General features: G+C 43.6%; 2 protein-coding genes across 2 annotated transcripts; both read left to right on the forward strand.

Annotated features, from left to right (window-relative positions):
• Positions 1-325: 325 nt before the first annotated feature.
• On the forward strand, positions 326-18,183 carry LOC138620086 (tapasin-like). The gene is made up of 9 exons (XM_069697439.1): positions 326-443; positions 630-806; positions 878-1,153; positions 1,758-2,087; positions 3,356-3,703; positions 3,807-3,899; positions 4,086-4,105; positions 4,224-4,282; positions 17,970-18,183. Exons 1-8 carry the CDS (start codon positions 398-400, stop codon positions 4,236-4,238), a joined length of 1,305 nt encoding a protein of 434 aa, XP_069553540.1. The 5' UTR covers positions 326-397; the 3' UTR covers positions 4,239-4,282; positions 17,970-18,183.
• On the forward strand, positions 14,199-18,183 carry LOC138620778 (tapasin-like). Its single transcript, XM_069698715.1, has 8 exons — positions 14,199-14,316; positions 14,527-14,703; positions 14,775-15,044; positions 15,264-15,596; positions 16,624-16,962; positions 17,516-17,608; positions 17,795-17,814; positions 17,933-18,183. The coding sequence occupies exons 1-8, from the start codon at positions 14,271-14,273 to the stop codon at positions 17,945-17,947; spliced, it is 1,293 nt and encodes a 430-aa protein (XP_069554816.1). The 5' UTR covers positions 14,199-14,270; the 3' UTR covers positions 17,948-18,183.
• Positions 18,184-18,498: the final 315 nt, after the last annotated feature.

The following is an 18,498-nucleotide window of genomic DNA, read 5'->3' on the forward strand; positions in this document are numbered from 1 at the left end:
GCACGTTCATTGGCGTAAAACTATAACCGAAAGCGATTTAAAACAAAAAGTTCGTTAAATGTTTTTTGGCGCTGCAGTGAGGGAAAGTGCTTTATCATTGGATTCCTAATTTAACATGGTATAGATACATTGAAGAGATAGCCCACACTAAGACCGACTGAACAATATGTAGGACACAGACACGTCATTGTTAAAATACAGCAATTAAGGAAAACATCTTTTAAACATGTCGAAATATTTTGTCAGTTTAATTTGATAATGCGTCTACTGATGTCAGCTGCATGCAAAGCAGGTTGTTTTTTTTTCCTGTGAAGTGAAAGTGAAAGTATCCTGAACAGCTTCGGTGTGCTGCTCGAGCAACAAGGAGAAACACAGCGGAGCACACTAATGAACAATCATGTGTTTAATGTTAAAGATACTGGTGTACTTGTACCTCTATACAGGTAAGTTACTGTTTAAAGCTTCGTTGCAGGTTGTGTTGTTTTTGTAGCTTCCGTGTGGTGAGTATAAACTCATGGAGACAGCAAGAATAACATGACTGCTTCCTACTAAATGTTGACAGACTACTGATTCAGTGTGTGTGTGTGTGTGTGTGTGTGTGTGTGTGTGTGTGTGTGTGTGTGATCCAGGTGTGCTCTGTACCCATCAGATCCCTTGGCTGCCCTGTAGGTTCTCTGATGAACGCGTGTTTTTAAATGAGGAGGGGCACACAGAGACACAACACATCCACAGAGATGCTATGCTGCAGTTTGGTCAAACAGGAGACGCTCCTGTCAATCCTGACGCCATCACGTTCCTGCTCACCGGTAAGTTACTTCAGCCCACTGACAGAGAAGACTGAAATCTACTCTATTCTATTGTACTTCATCTGTTGCAGGATCTAAGTTGGACCTGCGAAGGTACGTGGAGGCGGTGAATGCAGATCAGCTGGTGTGTGACATACGCAGGTACAGTACAGAGGGCCTCTTCATCCGCTGGCCTGTCCAGGCGCCCCAGGACTACAACCACTGGTTCAGCTGCACCCTCAGACACAGCGAAGGCCTTTTCACCGTCACCACCTTCCTCAGACACCCGTCTGACCAACATCCCCCAGGAGAGCAGGACTACCGCAGCTGGCCTGCCATCAGGGACAAAGAGACTCTTACTACAACAGGTAAACACAATTATCGTAGATTTTTTGAATTACTATATATATATATATATATACACACATATATATGTATGTATTCATGTAGGTATGTATGTATTTATTTATTCTAGGTTAACCCATATAGCGCCTAAGACCTGGGCTATATGATAAAATGTCACCAGGCCAGAGTGAAATCTGAAAAACACCAGATCTCAGATTATACTTCCATCTAATGAAAACTACAAATAGGAGAGTAAATAAAAAGCCTTATACCGACACCAAATAATGACAGTGATGTTTTTGAACCTGTTTTAAAACATCTCAACTGCAACTGTACCAAATTTGATGCTACATAAATGAAGCACAACAAGGCTACATCCATTTCATACACTTGGTAACATCCATTTGTGTTTTTAGTTGGGATATGAACTGTTCCCAGTTTAGAGGCATCCAGGGTGGAAGGGGCTGAGTAGTTTTGATAATAATGAACATCATGGGACGCTTTTATTCTGAAATCTGAGCAAAAAGGCAAAGCAACAGCTCAAGTTGTGAGGTGTCAGACAGTGAGCACAACCCAATCTACCCCATATGTAACACAAGCTTGTCTTTGTCCCAACTCTTTCCATAGTTGCCATGGTCATCAAAACACAGTCTCCTGCAGTAAAAGCTGGCCTGGGGTCCCAAATGAAGCTCCACTGCCAGTTTGGTATCGACCACAGGGGACCAAACGTCACCGTGGAGTGGCACTGGCAACAGCGTGGAGAGAGGAAGAAACTCTTTGGCCATACCAGCCGCTCGGGGAAGACGGAGGGGACCGGAGTAGGGCTGAAGGCCCTCGCAGGAGGAGACGCCTCCTACACCCTCCCCTTCACCAAGATGAGCAGTGAAGGAACCTACATTTGTTCGGTGGCAGTGAATCCGCTGTCCGTGAGTCTGGACATAAATCTGCACATCGAAGGTGAGAAAAAGATCAGAGGGGTCATAGGTCATGGCAGAAAATACTAGTTCACAGTGTTCATGCTGTCTGATATTTTTAGCTGTTTGTCTGGATTCAAGGTCCACTTACTAGCTTTTTAGGAGCTTTCACCTGATAATGGTATTAATCAGTGGAAGAGATTGAATTAGCTGTCATGGACAAAAAGGATCTTTTTTTTTTTTTCAAACTACAGAGAAGACTAAACCTTTGAACATTTGGCTGCTTTGGGAGTTGTAGTTAACCTCTTTCTCTAAAACTTCACAAACGTAAGCTTGTACCTCTGATTCTACTGAAGAAGCAGTTCATTTTTAAGGAAGTTGTTGAGTATTTGGTTGATGATGGAACTGGATATTATTCAAGCCGACCCAAGCCACACGTTGGTGCTCTAACTGTGGCTCCCCCAACATTTCTTATCACAGCAAAACGTGAAATAGCCACACTTCGGCCTATCTGAGCGTGACAGTTACACGTTTTGAAAGCGTAAAACTTACACACGCGTGGATATCATGTGACCCGGGATCATGTGACCAAGGTTTTGGCGGTATTAGTCGCGGACTGCCACGCGGTGCGGTAAGGCTCGAATCCAGGAGGTGACAACGGTATTGTTGAGTTGTTTTTTGTTTCCTAACGCCAACCATGTGTTTTAGCTATAAGTTTTATTTTTTTGCAAATCACGAGGCATTTTCATCCACTACAGGAAAATGTGTAACTGTCACACCATGACAGGCCAAAGCGTGTCTATTTCACGTTTTGCCGTGATACCGGGTTGGATAAATTGGTCTTTAACTTCTGGAAGTACTGGCCCAAAATAGCTCCGCCCACTTTGCAACCCAATTGGTTTGAGTTCCCAAGTCAGAGGACAGAAATGGTTATGTATTATTTATGTTTTATTTATTACTATGTGTTATTGTCTGTTATGCAGCAAAAGACTATCCAACATTCATTGTATCGAAGATGATATATGTTTTTATAAATAACAAATGCAAGAGAAAAGGTTATATGTAAAATATAGCACCCAAAAAATTCTCTGTTGGTCCTTTTTAAGTGACTTCACAGACACCTGCAGGTTTGTTAAATAATGTGGGAGCTGAGATCAGATCTCAACACGAAGGAACATTTATGGACCATTTCTTACTGATGTGAATGAGAGATTATAAAATTGATGTGTTTGAAAGCAGAATTTGACTCTTGGACAAACCAGCCCAGTGACCGTAGTCAAAGTTTCCTTTTACTTTCCCTCCTGTCCTCAGAGCCTCCTCGTGTCTCCCTCAACGTGGGGCCCATTCTCTCGCTGCAGGAGGGCGAGAGCCAGAAGGTGGTTTGTGAGGCGCAGGGTTACTACCCTCTGGATGTGGAGTTTGTTTGGTCGAAGCAGGACCCGGCGGCGTCGGGCCAGAGGGTCGGCGCTCCTCTGCCCGAGAATCTCGAGAACATCTTGCTGTCCAGCCACAAACACAACCGGGACAAAACGTACATGGTGTCGGCTTTCTTCTATCTCCAGGCTTCGCTCAGGGACTCGGGCAGACAGTTTACATGCAGCGTCTCCCATCAGTCCCTGAGAATGCCCATCAGGAAGAGCTTCATCCTGAATATTGAAGGTGAGCAGGATCGATACAAAGTCCCAGAAACTAAACTGCAGTACTGTGAGCTACCACCAAGTGGCAGCAGAGTTAAATATCTGTTGTGTGTTTCCTGCTTCAGATCCAGTCAGCTGGATGTTTTACCTCACAGGTGGCTTCACTGTTGTCGCACTGCTGGCCTTCTTGTTTGTGATGCTGCGCTACCTGTACTCAGGTGAGTTTAGAGGCCGTCATTAAACAGGCTGCTAAACCAACAGTAGCCATCTTCCAATATGACAGACGATCAGATGTGTTTTGGTGGCAGTGACATAAAACCATGTGCAGGCTACTGTATTAATATCACTGTGACACGTGAACTGTTGATGTCCACGAGAGTAATTATTATTTATTTTCTTTGTAGCAAGACAGCGGTCAGTGCGGGTAAGCTGATATGAAAATCAAATGATCTTTGATTAAATCATCTCCATCAATACAAACTAGTATTTAACCTGTGTTTGTTTACATCTGCATGTGTGTGTTTTGTGTGTCTGTCCTGCAGAGGAAACCATTCTGAGCAGCTTTGATGGCCTGAGAAGAACATCAGGAGCCCCAGTGAAGGTGGACAGTCTCCTCCCCACTCAGTCATTTCTTTAATTTAGAACATGTTTGATGTTTGAATTTAGTTTTGGGGTGAATTTGGGTGTCTGTGAAGCTGATTGTCTTTTTTCATGTTCCACTAATTTTGATTTAATTTAAAAACTGGAAATGGCTGATAATGCAGCAATTGCAGATATCTATTATTGTTTTTGACCACCAGGAGTGCTATGGAGCAATGCTTTTGCTGCACCTGCATACAACATGATGCTCATTCCTGATCTGCAGGGGGCGGTGTTGCACAAACAATCAATGCAGAACTCCAACGAAAGCAAAAGATTGTGAGCTAGCGAACAAAGCAGGAATCGACTTTGGCATTTTCTTATGAGTACATAAATACATTCAACACGTTATTAGACCTCACAGATACATCAGACCGGCACATCCAGTAACTTCGGCTTGCAACCATAGACTATATATAAAAGTGGACGTAGCTTCCGGCTGAGGCCGATTGATGCATTAACCTGCAATAGACTCCCATTCAACTTTAATACAATTTCTTCATGAGGTATCTCGGTTTCGTTTGCTAAAGTTTCTCCTTCTTATTAGTTTACTAGTCCGTCCAGCTGAAAATAATCCCTCATTAATTATAAAATAAGCTTCAAAAGGTGTGTTTTGGGGGCGTGTCTGTTTGATTGACAGGCCTGTAGTTCAGTCAGGTTACATCTATCGGTGGGCGGGATGTAGTATCGCCGGGTTTCCAATCAGATCAGTCAGATTCACCGCTCCTCCCCCCAGCTCGTCCAAATATGGTCACTTCCTGCTCCAAACCGCTCTGAACTAGCGAGATGGCGCCGGACAAAATCTGAACTTGAGGCTTCATAACGTTCACAAACCAACGGGTGACGTCACTGCTGGTCGCCGCTTGCTTGCAACACATTTGTTCCCACTTCTGGTAGAAAACAAATGAAACTCGTCATAGATTTGAATGTTAAAAAACCAGTGCAAAACCAAAATATTAGAAAACGACCCAGTTAAATTGATTAGTAAGTAAATATATGTCCACTGTTCCAGCTGTAGAAGACGCTGGATATATCTCAAACTTTAATTTGATCCCTGTTCAGTCGCAACCCTTCCAGCATCAAGCTACAACCTCACTCAGGTGCCAAAGGTGTCCAAACTAGACATCTAATTTGACCTTACTGGGTCTCCAGTTCAGCAAATTACCAATAAAATATTTAACTTTTCAGTCCAGCTCTATAAATAGTGAGCTAACATTTACTCTGACAGCTGACTGAGCTACACTATAACTCAGAGTTTCCCTTCATATAGCTTGGAGCCATGACGTCTTCTTATCAGGATCTATTTTAGGACACGGCAGTGGAACAAATCAGAGATCAAAGTTTTTGGTGCAACCAGCTACAAAACAACTCCTCAACATTTAGTTATTTATTTAAATCGGTTAGTTTAAATTAGAAGTTTGGAGAAAAGTCTCAACTTCCTGTTTATACGGTTGCTGTCGGTGCAGTTTGAGGGGCCGTTATGTCCCAGAAAGGAACATGATGATGGAGAATGTGTTTTGGTTAGAAGCATTAAATATCACGAGAATATTACACATGTATTTATTTGAAACTCGAACATTGTTTATCATACTGGATACCTTTAAATAAATGTATCTGAAGGTTCTGCATTCATTGATTGAGATCAATAATTTAATACCATGTTTTGCAATAATTAAGTCAATTTGAGAAGTTGTTTGATTATCAAATGGTTTTTAGACTATTTTGGCAGCATATGAGTGAATAATAAAAGTTTTTTTGGGAGGGGGAAATTGTCTTATTTCAATTCAATTCAATTTTATCTATATAGCGCCAAATCACAACACAGGTTATTTCATGGCACTTAACACATTAAAGTCCTTACAGCAAGACTTTACAATATTATACAGAGAAACCCAACAATTCAACAATTCCCACATAAGTTAAGAGGGAAAAAAAAACTCCTCTTTAAGGGATTTCCTGTCTAAAATGTCTTTTCTTTCTTTTTTTTTATTCCCTGGCAGATCTGTGTCCATATTTAACAAAGCACGAAGTAAAATTTTGGACTTTAAATGAAAGATAAGAATCCTTCACTTGAACTTCTCATTACCCAAATACTGAAACCGGTTTATCAAACTTCCTTTGACATCAAATGCTCTTAAATGTAAGAAAGCCTCAGAGTTGCTGCTTTCTTGAAGCCTTGTTACATCAAAACATACTTCATGAGATCGTTATACTACTTTTTTTCTTGTTAAACCTCAGGTCAAAACAAGATTACAGCTATAGCTGGCATTGCTTAATGGTACTTACATACATTTCTATTACGTGAACTCGTTACTGTGAAAAAAAAATCCGCTAATAATGTTTTTTGATTTACATGTATAATCTAACAGCACAATTTATACTCCAGACATTTGTTTTCTTTCCTTCTAATTTATCCATCCAACCATGATCTATACCTGCTTCATCCTGAGCAGGGTCAATGTTAACTGACTTTAGCATTTTTGCGGCATTTATTCGTCACACCTTTGGTGTCTAAAGACCTTTATTCCTACATTGGATCTTTAGGGCATCTTTAAAGCCCTCCTCTAAAAAAAATCTATTTCAAAAGAGGAAAGTTTCACAGCTCAGTTTGGAGGTGTGTAACTGCGAGCAGGATCTGTGACATCACAATTATGTTACATGAGTTTACATCTGACAGGCATTGCACAAACACTGAGACATATTGTGCTTTAGTGGTTAAACCTTTGAAATAAAAAGTGTTTGCATGTTCATGTATTCAGGATTTTTCATTGAAGAAGGGGGTGAAGATTACATTTTAGGGAATTTCTAAATGTATAAAGTCAAGTTTTCATAATGAGAAAACATAGATGACTATTCGGAGCAGAGTTTTTAATACATCTGTTACGGCCTATTTGGTGTGCCTAGGAGTACACAGGAAGTAACATAACTGGTGATAAAACAACTGGCAAAAGGTTTGACAGAAATGAACAAGATAAGGCAGCTGCAATCAATGACATTTATTCACAAAGTAAAAGTAAACAAAAACAAAACCCAACTACCTGGGAAGCGATGACATCAGGATCTCAAAGGCCAAAACGATAAACAAAACTCCCACTCTAACTAGAAAAGAAAAGTTCAGCTGGCCTATGGAAATAAACAGAAAAACAATCCTGAGCTCCCTACCTAGCCACAAAACGGGAGAAAACAGGAAGTACCAAAATAACTGGCAGAGCACCCCTACAACAGCTTCACCAAAAACAACAGCTCTGTTGTCGATGCCCCAGGTACGGCAGTAGCAACTCTCAGCGGCAGCAGCAGCAACATGCAAGGAGAAAATCAGAAGAGAGAAGAGTAGCACAGGATCTGGGGTTGATATGCAGCTCCACTGATCAATTGAGGACTCTCAGGTGTGGGTGTTTCTGTCAGGAGTCCATTTTTTTCCTCCGTTTTGCCCCCGATCACCTCTCCTCCCGTGTCCCCTGTCTTTGTCCGTGGCCACGCCCCTCACCTCCCGTGGCCACGCCCCTCACCGGTCCCAGCAGATGCAGCCACTCACCCCTGATCACCACCTGCAGGTGTGCTGCATCTCCCTGGTTGTCGGTTCATTTTGTTAGTCACTAGTGATGGTGAGATGAAGCCTCATGAGGCATCGAACCACTTCAGCCAGTTGGTTCCAGAAAGGGTTCATTTCTCGAAGCTTCATGTGAACACGAAACCACCTACTGTCTGAGTGTATAATGACAGGCAGCTGTATCTGAACCACATGTGATGCATTGAATGTTTGTGTCTGTTATGGCTGTTGGGAATGACTATGAATTACAGAAATGTATGACCAAATAATTTCTGTACGTAAATGATCACATATATGCATAATAAAATATTTTTTGAATGTATTCTGTGTGTAAATTTTCCCAAAATGGTAGTATCATATGATATGGCAGGTTGTGTAATCATGTTTTTCTGTCACTTTAGGAAAATGTCATGGGCTTAAGCAGGCAGAGGACAGTGGAAGTGCTTGTGGAACTAGGAAGAGGGGACTGAATATGCTTGTTTAACTTGGACAATGATGTACAGGACAGGGGACATTTTATTCATTTTTATTCAGAAATAACAGTTTCTCAACAGTTTTTGGTTTTGTGGATGTCCACATGTCCGAAGTAAGGCTAACAGCAGCCACCTTTTCCACTTTAGTCTTCTCCTTCTCCTTAGCTGACTCATACTTGGCCTCCACCATGGCCTTCAGAGCCTCAAGGAAAAAATATATAGTGCTGAACTGTGAGACACAATAAAGTACTCATTTGTTTCATGCATGCACCCATACATACCTGCCTTGTAGGGAGGACATAATTAGGATCCAGTTTGGACACAAATGCCCTGAATCCAACATCATCCACAATACTGAAGGGCTGTGTGTCCTTCACTATCATGGAGACGAGGGCTTCATCCAGCTCTTGTTTTCTGGTGGCTGGTTAAAAGAGAATAAATACAGTGTCTGTTACCTGTCTTTATTTGCACAATAAACAAAAGTGAACAGGGAAAAATTGTGATGGTGCATTTGTAATATTGTAATGACTTACCTTGGCTGGGTGAAGCTCCAGTTTCCTCCTTATTCTCATGCAAGGCACGGTAACGCCTCAGCATGGATGAGGTGTTGTTATTGTACCCCAACTCCTTGGAGCACAATAAACACCTCACCTTTGAATAAAATAAGAAACTGTGAAAAATACAGTTCTTGATAAGCAAACCTAATGTGTCTGAAATAGAGTTAGATTTACCTTATTAGGAGTTATTAAATCAAAGTGTTCCCACACAGGGGAAATCCTCCTCTTCCTAGCTGGCTCCATCTTATCACCTCCTTCTCTCCTCACTCTCCTACATCTCCAAACTATCTCTCTCTCTCTCTCTCTCTCTCTAAACTCTCCAAACTATCCAAACTCTCAACTGACCTCAACTCTCCACCAACAACCCACATTTTGAACGGAGCCTGAGGGGTTTATATTGCTGTCAAACCTCCCGGCAACACCTGAACCACTTCCCGAAGCAGTCACGTGGTACAGCCGGCAGCGAGGCTTCGGACGTCATCATTTTTGTCTCCTCCCCTAAATGAAGCAAGCCTCGACACGCGCTTCGAGGACACGCCCCCTCCGTTACTCGACACACGCTTCGTAGCGTCGGCACATCTCGTAACATCACTACTAGTCACCCGTCCGTCCTCCGTCTGCTCTCCGTCCGTCCTCCGTCAGTCCCGTTCCCGTTCCTCCGGTCTCTGTGTCTCCTGCGGATATCCCGGTCAAAATCACCAGTCGGTGGAGTTGCCCTCCCGGCTCGGAGGATTGTTGACGCCGTCCCTTCCGCTGGTCTGCCGGCTGCCCTGTCAGCCGTGTCCCCCTGGAGCTGTCGGTCGAGTTGCCCTCCTGACTGGACGCAAGTGGACACGCTCGGTGCCACCTTTTGGTTTGTTGTTTGTTTACAATAAAGACTGTACTTTGGAACTGATACCTCCAGTCTGTGAGCTTGCATTTGGGTCCTGGAAAAACACCCACCACATAACAGTTTCAGCAATCAGGAGGGGGCATGGCAGACCTGAAACACAAACACACAGCTCTCTTCTAAAAAGAGGCATAATGACGTCAGGGGGCGTAACAGCATCTTTGAACATTAGAGCATCTTTAGGTGTATTTCTTGAAACGTTTGCCTCCTGTCTTTTACATCCACTCTCAACTCTGCAGCAAAAAGTGAAATCAAAGCTTCTTGTAAAACTTGTCGACGTTTCAAAATCCTCTGCTTTCAAATGATATTCTCTCAACAGACTTTTACTTGGACCAGATGTGTTTACATGTTTTAATATCCCGGTGTGGAACAAAGATGTAATACACTCTAACCCAGGGTACATTTGTCACTGTTGGTACTGAATTAGAGGTTGCCAAGGATCCAGCCTGCTGTTTGAGGGTTTAAAGTTTGGTTTTCAGGTTAGAGTTAGATAAAGGCTAGGCTAATGGGCGAGGAAATGGACTACTTTAATGGAAAATCCCATTGAGGACAGTGACACAATTGTGTGTGTGCGACGCCCCGTGCCCTAAGGGGTAACTGTGTGTGCATGGGTGGCTGGCCCAGGTTTGTCTGGTTGAAGCAGGAGAGACATTTAAAACAATGTTTTTAACGAACTGAACAATATGTAGAACACAAACACGTCCTGGTTAACCTACTACCGTTTTATAACATATATTATGGACAGGAAACTTAATATTTTCATCATAGTTTCATGTGATTAATGTGTCTGCGCGTCTACTGTTGAAACCACCGCTTGGTTTCCCCGAGTCTGTTGATAGAGAGTCTTTCAGGCAATATAGTTATCAAGTTGTCTTTTATTCAGCAACACAGCATCAACCAGAGGTCTCTGTTGGAGTCTAACTTCCCGCTTTCTGGCACACACATTTATACTATATCAGGGGTGGCCAACCCGCGGCTCCCGAGCCGCATGCGGCTCTTTGCCTGGTTTCATGCGGCTCTTTTACGTTCATATCAACATTCTGCCTGATATGTCAGACGTCATTAGCGCATTTCAAAGCTTCAAATCTTCAGCGCCACTTCAGCTCACTCCATCACTAACATCGACCAGGGATTTCCAAAAGGGACTGAACTTCGCAAGCACGAGTTGGACACTTTGAAAAGTCAGGCAGAAAAGCAGGTACAGTTTTTCCAAAAAATTACAAAGCACTCAGAGACTGTCACGCTTGCATCGTATCAACTGGCTTGGAGCATTGCACGGGCTACAAACCCATTTAATGAAGGGGAGTTCGTTAAAAAATGCCTCAGTGACGTTGTTGAAATCTTGTCTCCTGAAAACGACAAACTAAAACGAATGGTATCAGACGTCCAACTGTCCCGCCACACTGTTGAACACAGGATATCGGACATTAACACGGCTATTGAATCACAGTTGCACTCTGACCTTCAAGCATGTGAGTATTTTAGTGTCGCGTTGGATGAGAGTTGTGACGTACAAGATGAGAGTTGTGACGTACAAGATGAGAGTTGTGACGTACAAGATGAGAGTTGTGACGTACAAGATGAGAGTTGTGACGTACAAGACGAGAGTTGTGACGTACAAGATGAGAGTTGTGACGTACAAGATGAGCCTCAGCTGGCAATATTTGCACGGTCTGTGTCAAAAGATTGTGTGATCAAAGAAGAACTCCTTGATGTTGTGCCATTAAAAGACAGAACCCGTGGCATAGATGTTGTGCGATTCTGTGTTAGGTTATGTTTACAATAATACAACATATATATATGCCATATCATATTAATTATATATAGGTCGTATTATCAACTATTAATCCTAAGGGGTAGACGAAAGGCTGTGGTTGTGAATGAAGGTGTAGACAAGGTTGTGAAGGCTGTGTTTGTGAATGAGAGTGAAAGTACTGGGCCAAACCAGAAGGTCACAGGAGGGGGTCGGCAACCTGTGGGGTCACATACTGTTGTTCTTTGAGGCATAAACAGGAACAGACGGCTGTCTTCAGGATGGACTTCAGGGTGTGAAGGAAGACAACCACGACCTCCTCCAATCAACAAAGGACACATCAATACACGTGACTTTTTGGTGTCTGGACTATAAGAAGACTGGGTCAGGGAAAGTCAGGAGGTCAGACTTCGTGAACTGACACATACTTTGTTGCGGTCAGGGAAACATAGTCTGGACCCAGAGCTCTGTAAACTGATTATTCTGCTGCTGTTAAATAAATATTTTGGAGCCTGAGATCTTCTCCTATTGCCTCATTAAAGAACACGCAGGACTGGGGGCTGACACATATTGGCTTTGTACTCGCAGGAGCCCAAGTCCAACAATGTGAAAGAAACAATGATGGCTGCATTTGCGAAAGCAAATCTGCCCATACCGAAGCTAACTGCAATAGCCACGGATGGAGCAGCGCCGGCCGTGACCGGATCTGTGAACGGACTTGTGGGGCTGTGCAAAGCTGACCAAACATTTCCCGAGTTTTTGAATTTCCACTGCATCATCCACAGGGAGCAACTCGTGTCTAAATCATTGAATTTAGACAACGTCATGAAGCCTGTGATGGAAATCGTCAACTACATCCGCACACATGCGCTTAACCACAGGCAATTGAAGAATCTCATCGCTGAGCTGGACCAAGGACCTCCAGGTGACCTGCCGCTGCACTGCACTGTGAGGTGGCTGTCCAAAGGCAAGGTGCTCGCTCGCTTCTTTGAGCTTTTGGATGCTGTGAAACTGTTCATGGAAGAGAAGGACAAGGACTATCCCGAGCTCTCGGACGTCGAGTGGATTATGGATCTGGCCTTTTTGGTCGACACGCTGTGTCACTTGGACAGACTGAACCTGACCCTGCAGGGTAAGTTAAAAATGCTGCCTCACCTGCTGCAAAGTGTGTTTGTGTTTGTCAACAAACTGAAGCTGTTCAAGGCGCATATTCAAAAGGGAGATTTAACGCATTTTCCCACTCTGCTAAAAGCCAGCGGGCAAGTCACCAGCGCCGCCCTGAATAAGCAAAGAGCCAGATATGCAACACTGGTTGAAAACCTGCACGAAAGCTTTGTCATCCGGTTCCGTGATCTACAACTGAAAAGGCCACAGATTACGTTCCTCGTCGACCCATTTAATGCGGAGACGGACTGTTTGAAAGCCCCGCTAGTCACAGATGAGGCTGAGTTGGAGATGATCGATCTTTGTGAGGAGGACCAACTGAAACCTGCTTTAAGGGAAGGGACCATTGAGTTCTGGAAAAGTGTGCCAATGGAAAAATACCCCAATGTCAAACGGGCTGCGCTTAAGATACTGTCAATGTTTGGGTCAACATACGTCTGAGTGTGTTTTCTACCCTGAAACACGTGAAATCAAAGCATCGATCTGTTCTGACTGACACCGTGTGAAAGAGTTGCTTCGAGTGGCAACAACAGAGTACAAGCCAGATTTGAAGAGGATTGTTCAAGGCAAGGAATGCCTGAAGTCGCACTAAGCAACATGCATAGTAAGTGAAAAACGCTATTGTAAATTATTATGTTTTTGTTTGTGGACTTTGTTGAACTGAGAGTTTGTGTGTGTGAGACAGTGCACACAATGTTCATTGTTGAAGATGACTGGCCTGTGGTCTTAGTACTGTAGGAGTCAATGTCTGTCATTATCATGTTGGTGTGTGACATGATAATGACACACAATAAATTTGGCTGAGCACAGGTGTGTGTGTGTGTGTGTGTGTGTGTGTGTGTGTGTGTGTGTGTGTGTGTGTGTGTGTGTGTGTGTGTGTGTGTGTGTGTGTGTGTGTGTGTGTGTGTGAGGAAGGGATGGGGTGATGTTCATGTGTACCCATGTGTATGATGTGGCTCTTTGCGGTAACACAGTAAAAAATGTGGCTCTTAGTCTCTGACTGGTTGGCCACCCCTGTACTATAGGAAGAGGCGTTACATATAATGGGGCAGGGAACGTTTGCATGATATGTTTGTCTCAGTACTTTTCCACTGTTTGACCCACATCCCCTCTTGTCTGATAGCGAGTTGCACCCTACGTGACCCCCCCACAGGTTCCTGTTTCCGATACCATATATGGAGTTGTTATTCTATACTTGGACTCTTGAACTCCTCTTGCCTGTTCTGAAACCGGTACACCCAAAGGTCAGTTACGCTGTGTAGGTGCTTCCGTATTTCGTACACGTGATAAGTTCCTGCATAAACAATGTGTTCTACAATGATTACAGCAAATATATATTACAAGCAATGTTATACAATGATTACAGTCAGTATATATTTTGAGCGTACAGCATATGAGCCCTCACATGCACTAAGCAGAGCTATATCCCACACTACTGATGTCAGCTGCATGCAAAGCAGGTTGTTTTTTTTCCTGTGAAGTGAAAGTGAAAGTATCCTGAACAGCTTCGGTGTGCTGCTCGAGCAACAAGGAGAAACACAGCGGAGCACACTAATGAACAATCATGTGTTTAATGTTAAAGATACTGGTGTACTTGTACCTCTATACAGGTAAGTTACTGTTTAAAGCTTCGTTGCAGGTTGTGTTGTTTTTGTAGCTTCCGTGTGGTGAGTATAAACTCATGGAGACAGCAAGAATAACATGACTGCTTCCTACTAAATGTTGACAGACTACTGATTCAGTGTGTGTGTGTGTGTGTGTGTGTGTGTGTGTGTGTGTGTGTGTGTGTGTGTGTGTGTGTGTGTGTGTGTGTGATCCAGGTGTGCTCTGTACCCATCAGATCCCTTGGCTGCCCTGTGAGTTCATTGATGAACGTTTGTCTCCGAATACGAAGGGAGACACTGACACACAACACATCCGCAGAGATGCTATGCTGCAGTTTGGTCAAACAGGAGACGCTCCTGTCAATCCTGACGCCATCACGTTCCTGCTCACCGGTAAGTTACTTCAGCCCACTGACAGAGAAGACTGAAATCTACTCTATTCTATTGTACTTCATCTGTTGCAGGATCTAAGTTGGACCTGCGAAGGTACGTGGAGCCGGTGAATGCAGATCAGCTGGTGTGTGAAATACGAAGTTACAGTGAGGGTGGCCACATCCACTGGCCTGTCCAGGCGCCCCAGGACTACAACCGCTGGTTCAGCTGCACCCTCAGACACATCAAGGACCTTTTCACCGTCACCGCCTTCCTCAGACACCCGTCTGACCAACATCCCGCACAGCAGGACTACCGCAGCTGGCCTGCCATCAGGGACAAAGAGACTCTTACTGCAACAGGTAAACACAAAAAACGTAGTCGAATTAGAACTACATATAAATTCTAAGTTAAGCACTTGTAGTTATGGGACTTCATGTGAGCTTTTATTCTGAAATCTGAGTCAAAATTTAGAGCAAAACCTCGAGTTGAGGTTTCCACACTGTGAACACAACACACATCTCCGTGTAATACAAGCCTAAATGTTTCTCTGTGCCACTGTCTTTGTCACGTTTCCATAGTTGCCATGGTCATCAAAACAAACTCTCCAGTAGTGAAAGCTCGACTGGGGGCCAAAAAAGAGCTCCACTGCCAGTTTGGTATCGACCATGAGGGACCAAACGTCACCGTGGAGTGGCACCGGCGACAACAGGGAGCGATGAAGAAACTCCTCAGCTCTTTCCATCGCTCAGGTCAGACCCAGCGGACCGGTGGGTCCGGCCCGGGGCTGCAGGCAGTAGGAGACGCCTCCTACACCGTCCCCGTCGCCAACATGACCAGTGAAGGGACCTACGTTTGTTCGGTTTCAGCGAATGCACTGTTAGCGAGTTTGGACGTAAATCTGCACATCGAAGGTGAGATAAAGATCATGGCAAAAAAATACTGGTTCTGATGGTTCGTGCTGTCTGATGATTTAAAGTCTCATGTGGACAAAATCTGAATTCAAGGTCCACTCACTTGTTTTTAGGGCTTTCATAAGTGGCGCCACCAAGATCCATAGTACGCACAAGAGCCGCCCACTCGTAGGCCACCGTTAACGTCTATAGGTTCCTGCACACGCACATAGCGAGCGAGTGAGCGCGCAAGAGAGATATTGATTCATACTTTTTTGCTCAAAAGCTTCCGACACAACACCGGGATTAGTCTCCTTCATTTTAAAAGGCCACCCAACTGCCTGAAAGGCAAGAACAGCCACTTTAACAATAGGCTACAATATACCAGATCATTGGCTATATCAATATCCCACAGAATAAGAATATAAAATTCCTACTGTATTTTGTGTTGCTTCCCACAGATGTCCGTAGACGAGGCTATCCAACTGAACCAAAACATCAGTTTATCATGCTTCAACTGGCATCTCTGCTCATTTCAGTGTTTGAACTTTGATAAAATGCTCAACTCTTAAATTGATACTTCAATTTATTTGTGCTTTACACTTAAACTGCTCTCCAACCATTTTACTGTTTCACATGTTTGATCTACAATGTGTAAGATACAACCTCTGGATGCGCTAGGACGCATCATCCAGGCGACCCAGGCTCCAGTCTGGGATCAGCCTCAGCCTGCTGCTCATTACCTCCCGCCCTGAACCGTGCTTTCAATAATCAAAGCAAAAGGAAAGTTTATAGACTGTAGAATAGAATGCAGAATATACAATCGGGATATTACTCGTAAAAATCAAGTTACACAATGTTGTTACAGAAATAAATAATGTGGGAGCTGAGACCAGATCTCAACACGAAGGAACATTTATGGAACATTTCCTACTGATGTGAATGAGAAGTTAGAATTTAATGTGTTTGAAAGCAGAATTTGACTCTTGGACAAACCAGCCCAGTGACCGTAGTCAAAGTTTCCTTTTACTTTCCCTCCTCTCCTCAGAGCCTCCTCGTGTCTCCCTCAACGTGGGGCCCATTCTCTCGCTGCAGGAGGGCGAGGGGCAGAGGGTGGTTTGTGAGGCGCAGGGTTACTACCCTCTGGATGTGGAGTTTGTTTGGTCAAAGAAGGCGTCGGGCCAGAGGGCCGGCGCTCCTCTGCCCAAAGATCTCGAGAACATCTCGTTCTTCAGCCACAAACACAACCGGGACAAGACGTACTCGTTGTCGGCTTTCTTCTACCTCCACGCTTTGCTCAGGAACTCTGGCAGTGAGTTTACATGCAGCGTCTCCCATCAGTCCCTGACAGAGCACATCAGGAAGAGCTTCATCCTGGATGTTGAAGGTGAGCAGGATCGATACAAATGCTGCGTTCAAATGGGGTCGTATTTAAAGTGTTACAGTCCAATATCATGACGTGGGATTCACGACATTGGAACTCAATATTTTCAAAAAGCCCCAAGTTCACAAGTTGTGACGTGTTTGCTTACGTTTTCAACAACGGCGGAGCCCATGGAGGTTCATTTCCTGCAGCCTTAGATCTAATATATTGTAATTTTAGTCTGGTAGAGTTTGTCTTTATAACGTAAACAATGCATCTGTGGATAATGTTGATGTTCCAACGACCTCATCTTCTCCCTCTGTCATTATCTCTTCACGTTCCCCGCCCGCTAGCTTGCTAAAAATGGTCAACTTTTGTGGCTTCTAGACGCCGTCCATGTTGTCATTGTTTCTCACAACTCAAACACTTAAACATAGGGAAACATGGTGTGAGCTGGAGTTCCTGTGTTGTGTTGCTCAGGAACGCAGCAAAAGTCCCAGAAACTAAACTGCAGTACTGTGAGCTACCACCAAGTGGCAGCAGAGGTAAATATCTGTTGTGTGTTTCCTGAGTTCAGATCCAGTCAGCTGGATGTTTTACCTCACCAGTGGCTTCTCTGTGGTCGTACTGCTGGCCTTCCTGTTCAAGATGCGGTGCTACCGGTACTCAGGTGAGTTTAGAGGCCGTCATTAAACAGGCTGCTAAACCAACAGTAACCATCTTCCAATATGACAGACGATCAGATGTGTTTTGGTGGCAGTGACATAAAACCATGTGCAGGCTACTGTATTAATATCACTGTGACACGTGAACTGTTGATGTCCACGAGAGTAATTATTATTTATTTTCTTTGTAGCAAGACAGCGGTCAGTGCCGGTAAGTTGATACAAAAATCAAATTATCTTTGATTAAATAATCTCCATCAATACAAACTAGTATTTAACCAGTGTTTGTTTACATCTGCATGTGTGTGTATTGTGTGTCTGTCCTGCAGTGGAAACCATTCTGAGCAGTTTTGATGGCCTGAGAAGAACATCAGGAGCCCCAGTGAAGGTGGACAGTCTCCTCCCCACTCAGTCATTTCTTTAATTTAGAACATGTTTGATGTTTGAATTTAGTTCTGAGGTGAATTTGGGTTTTGGGTCTTTTTTCATGTTGCACTAATTTTTATTTATTTAAAACTGGAAAAGTGACATAATGGAGTAATCACAGTTTTACAGAGCCCGGGAGTGGCCAGAGATACAATTTTTTTTTTTTTATAAGTTTACAAGTTTTAATTTATGAGAGATGGGTCTATATAGAGACAGCACAGCACAGCACAACCACTTAAAGACATTCAAAAAATGTTTAGACCTCAGATACATCTGACCTGCACATCCAGGAACTTTGGGTTGCAACGTGTTTGCGCCCTCTTCTGGAAGAAAACACGTCTTCGACTTTAATGGTGCAAAACCATATTAGAAAACTACCCAGTTAAATTGATTAGTAAGTAAATATATGTCCACTGTTCCAGCTGTAGAAGACGCTGGATATATCTCAAACTTTAATTTGATCCCTGTT

Source organism: Brachyistius frenatus, unplaced genomic scaffold (genome assembly GCF_029030835.1).
Source record: "Brachyistius frenatus isolate BFR_SWC_R1_liver_20210118 unplaced genomic scaffold, ASM2903083v1 Contig_1, whole genome shotgun sequence".
Classification (NCBI taxonomy): domain Eukaryota; kingdom Metazoa; phylum Chordata; class Actinopteri; family Embiotocidae; genus Brachyistius; species Brachyistius frenatus.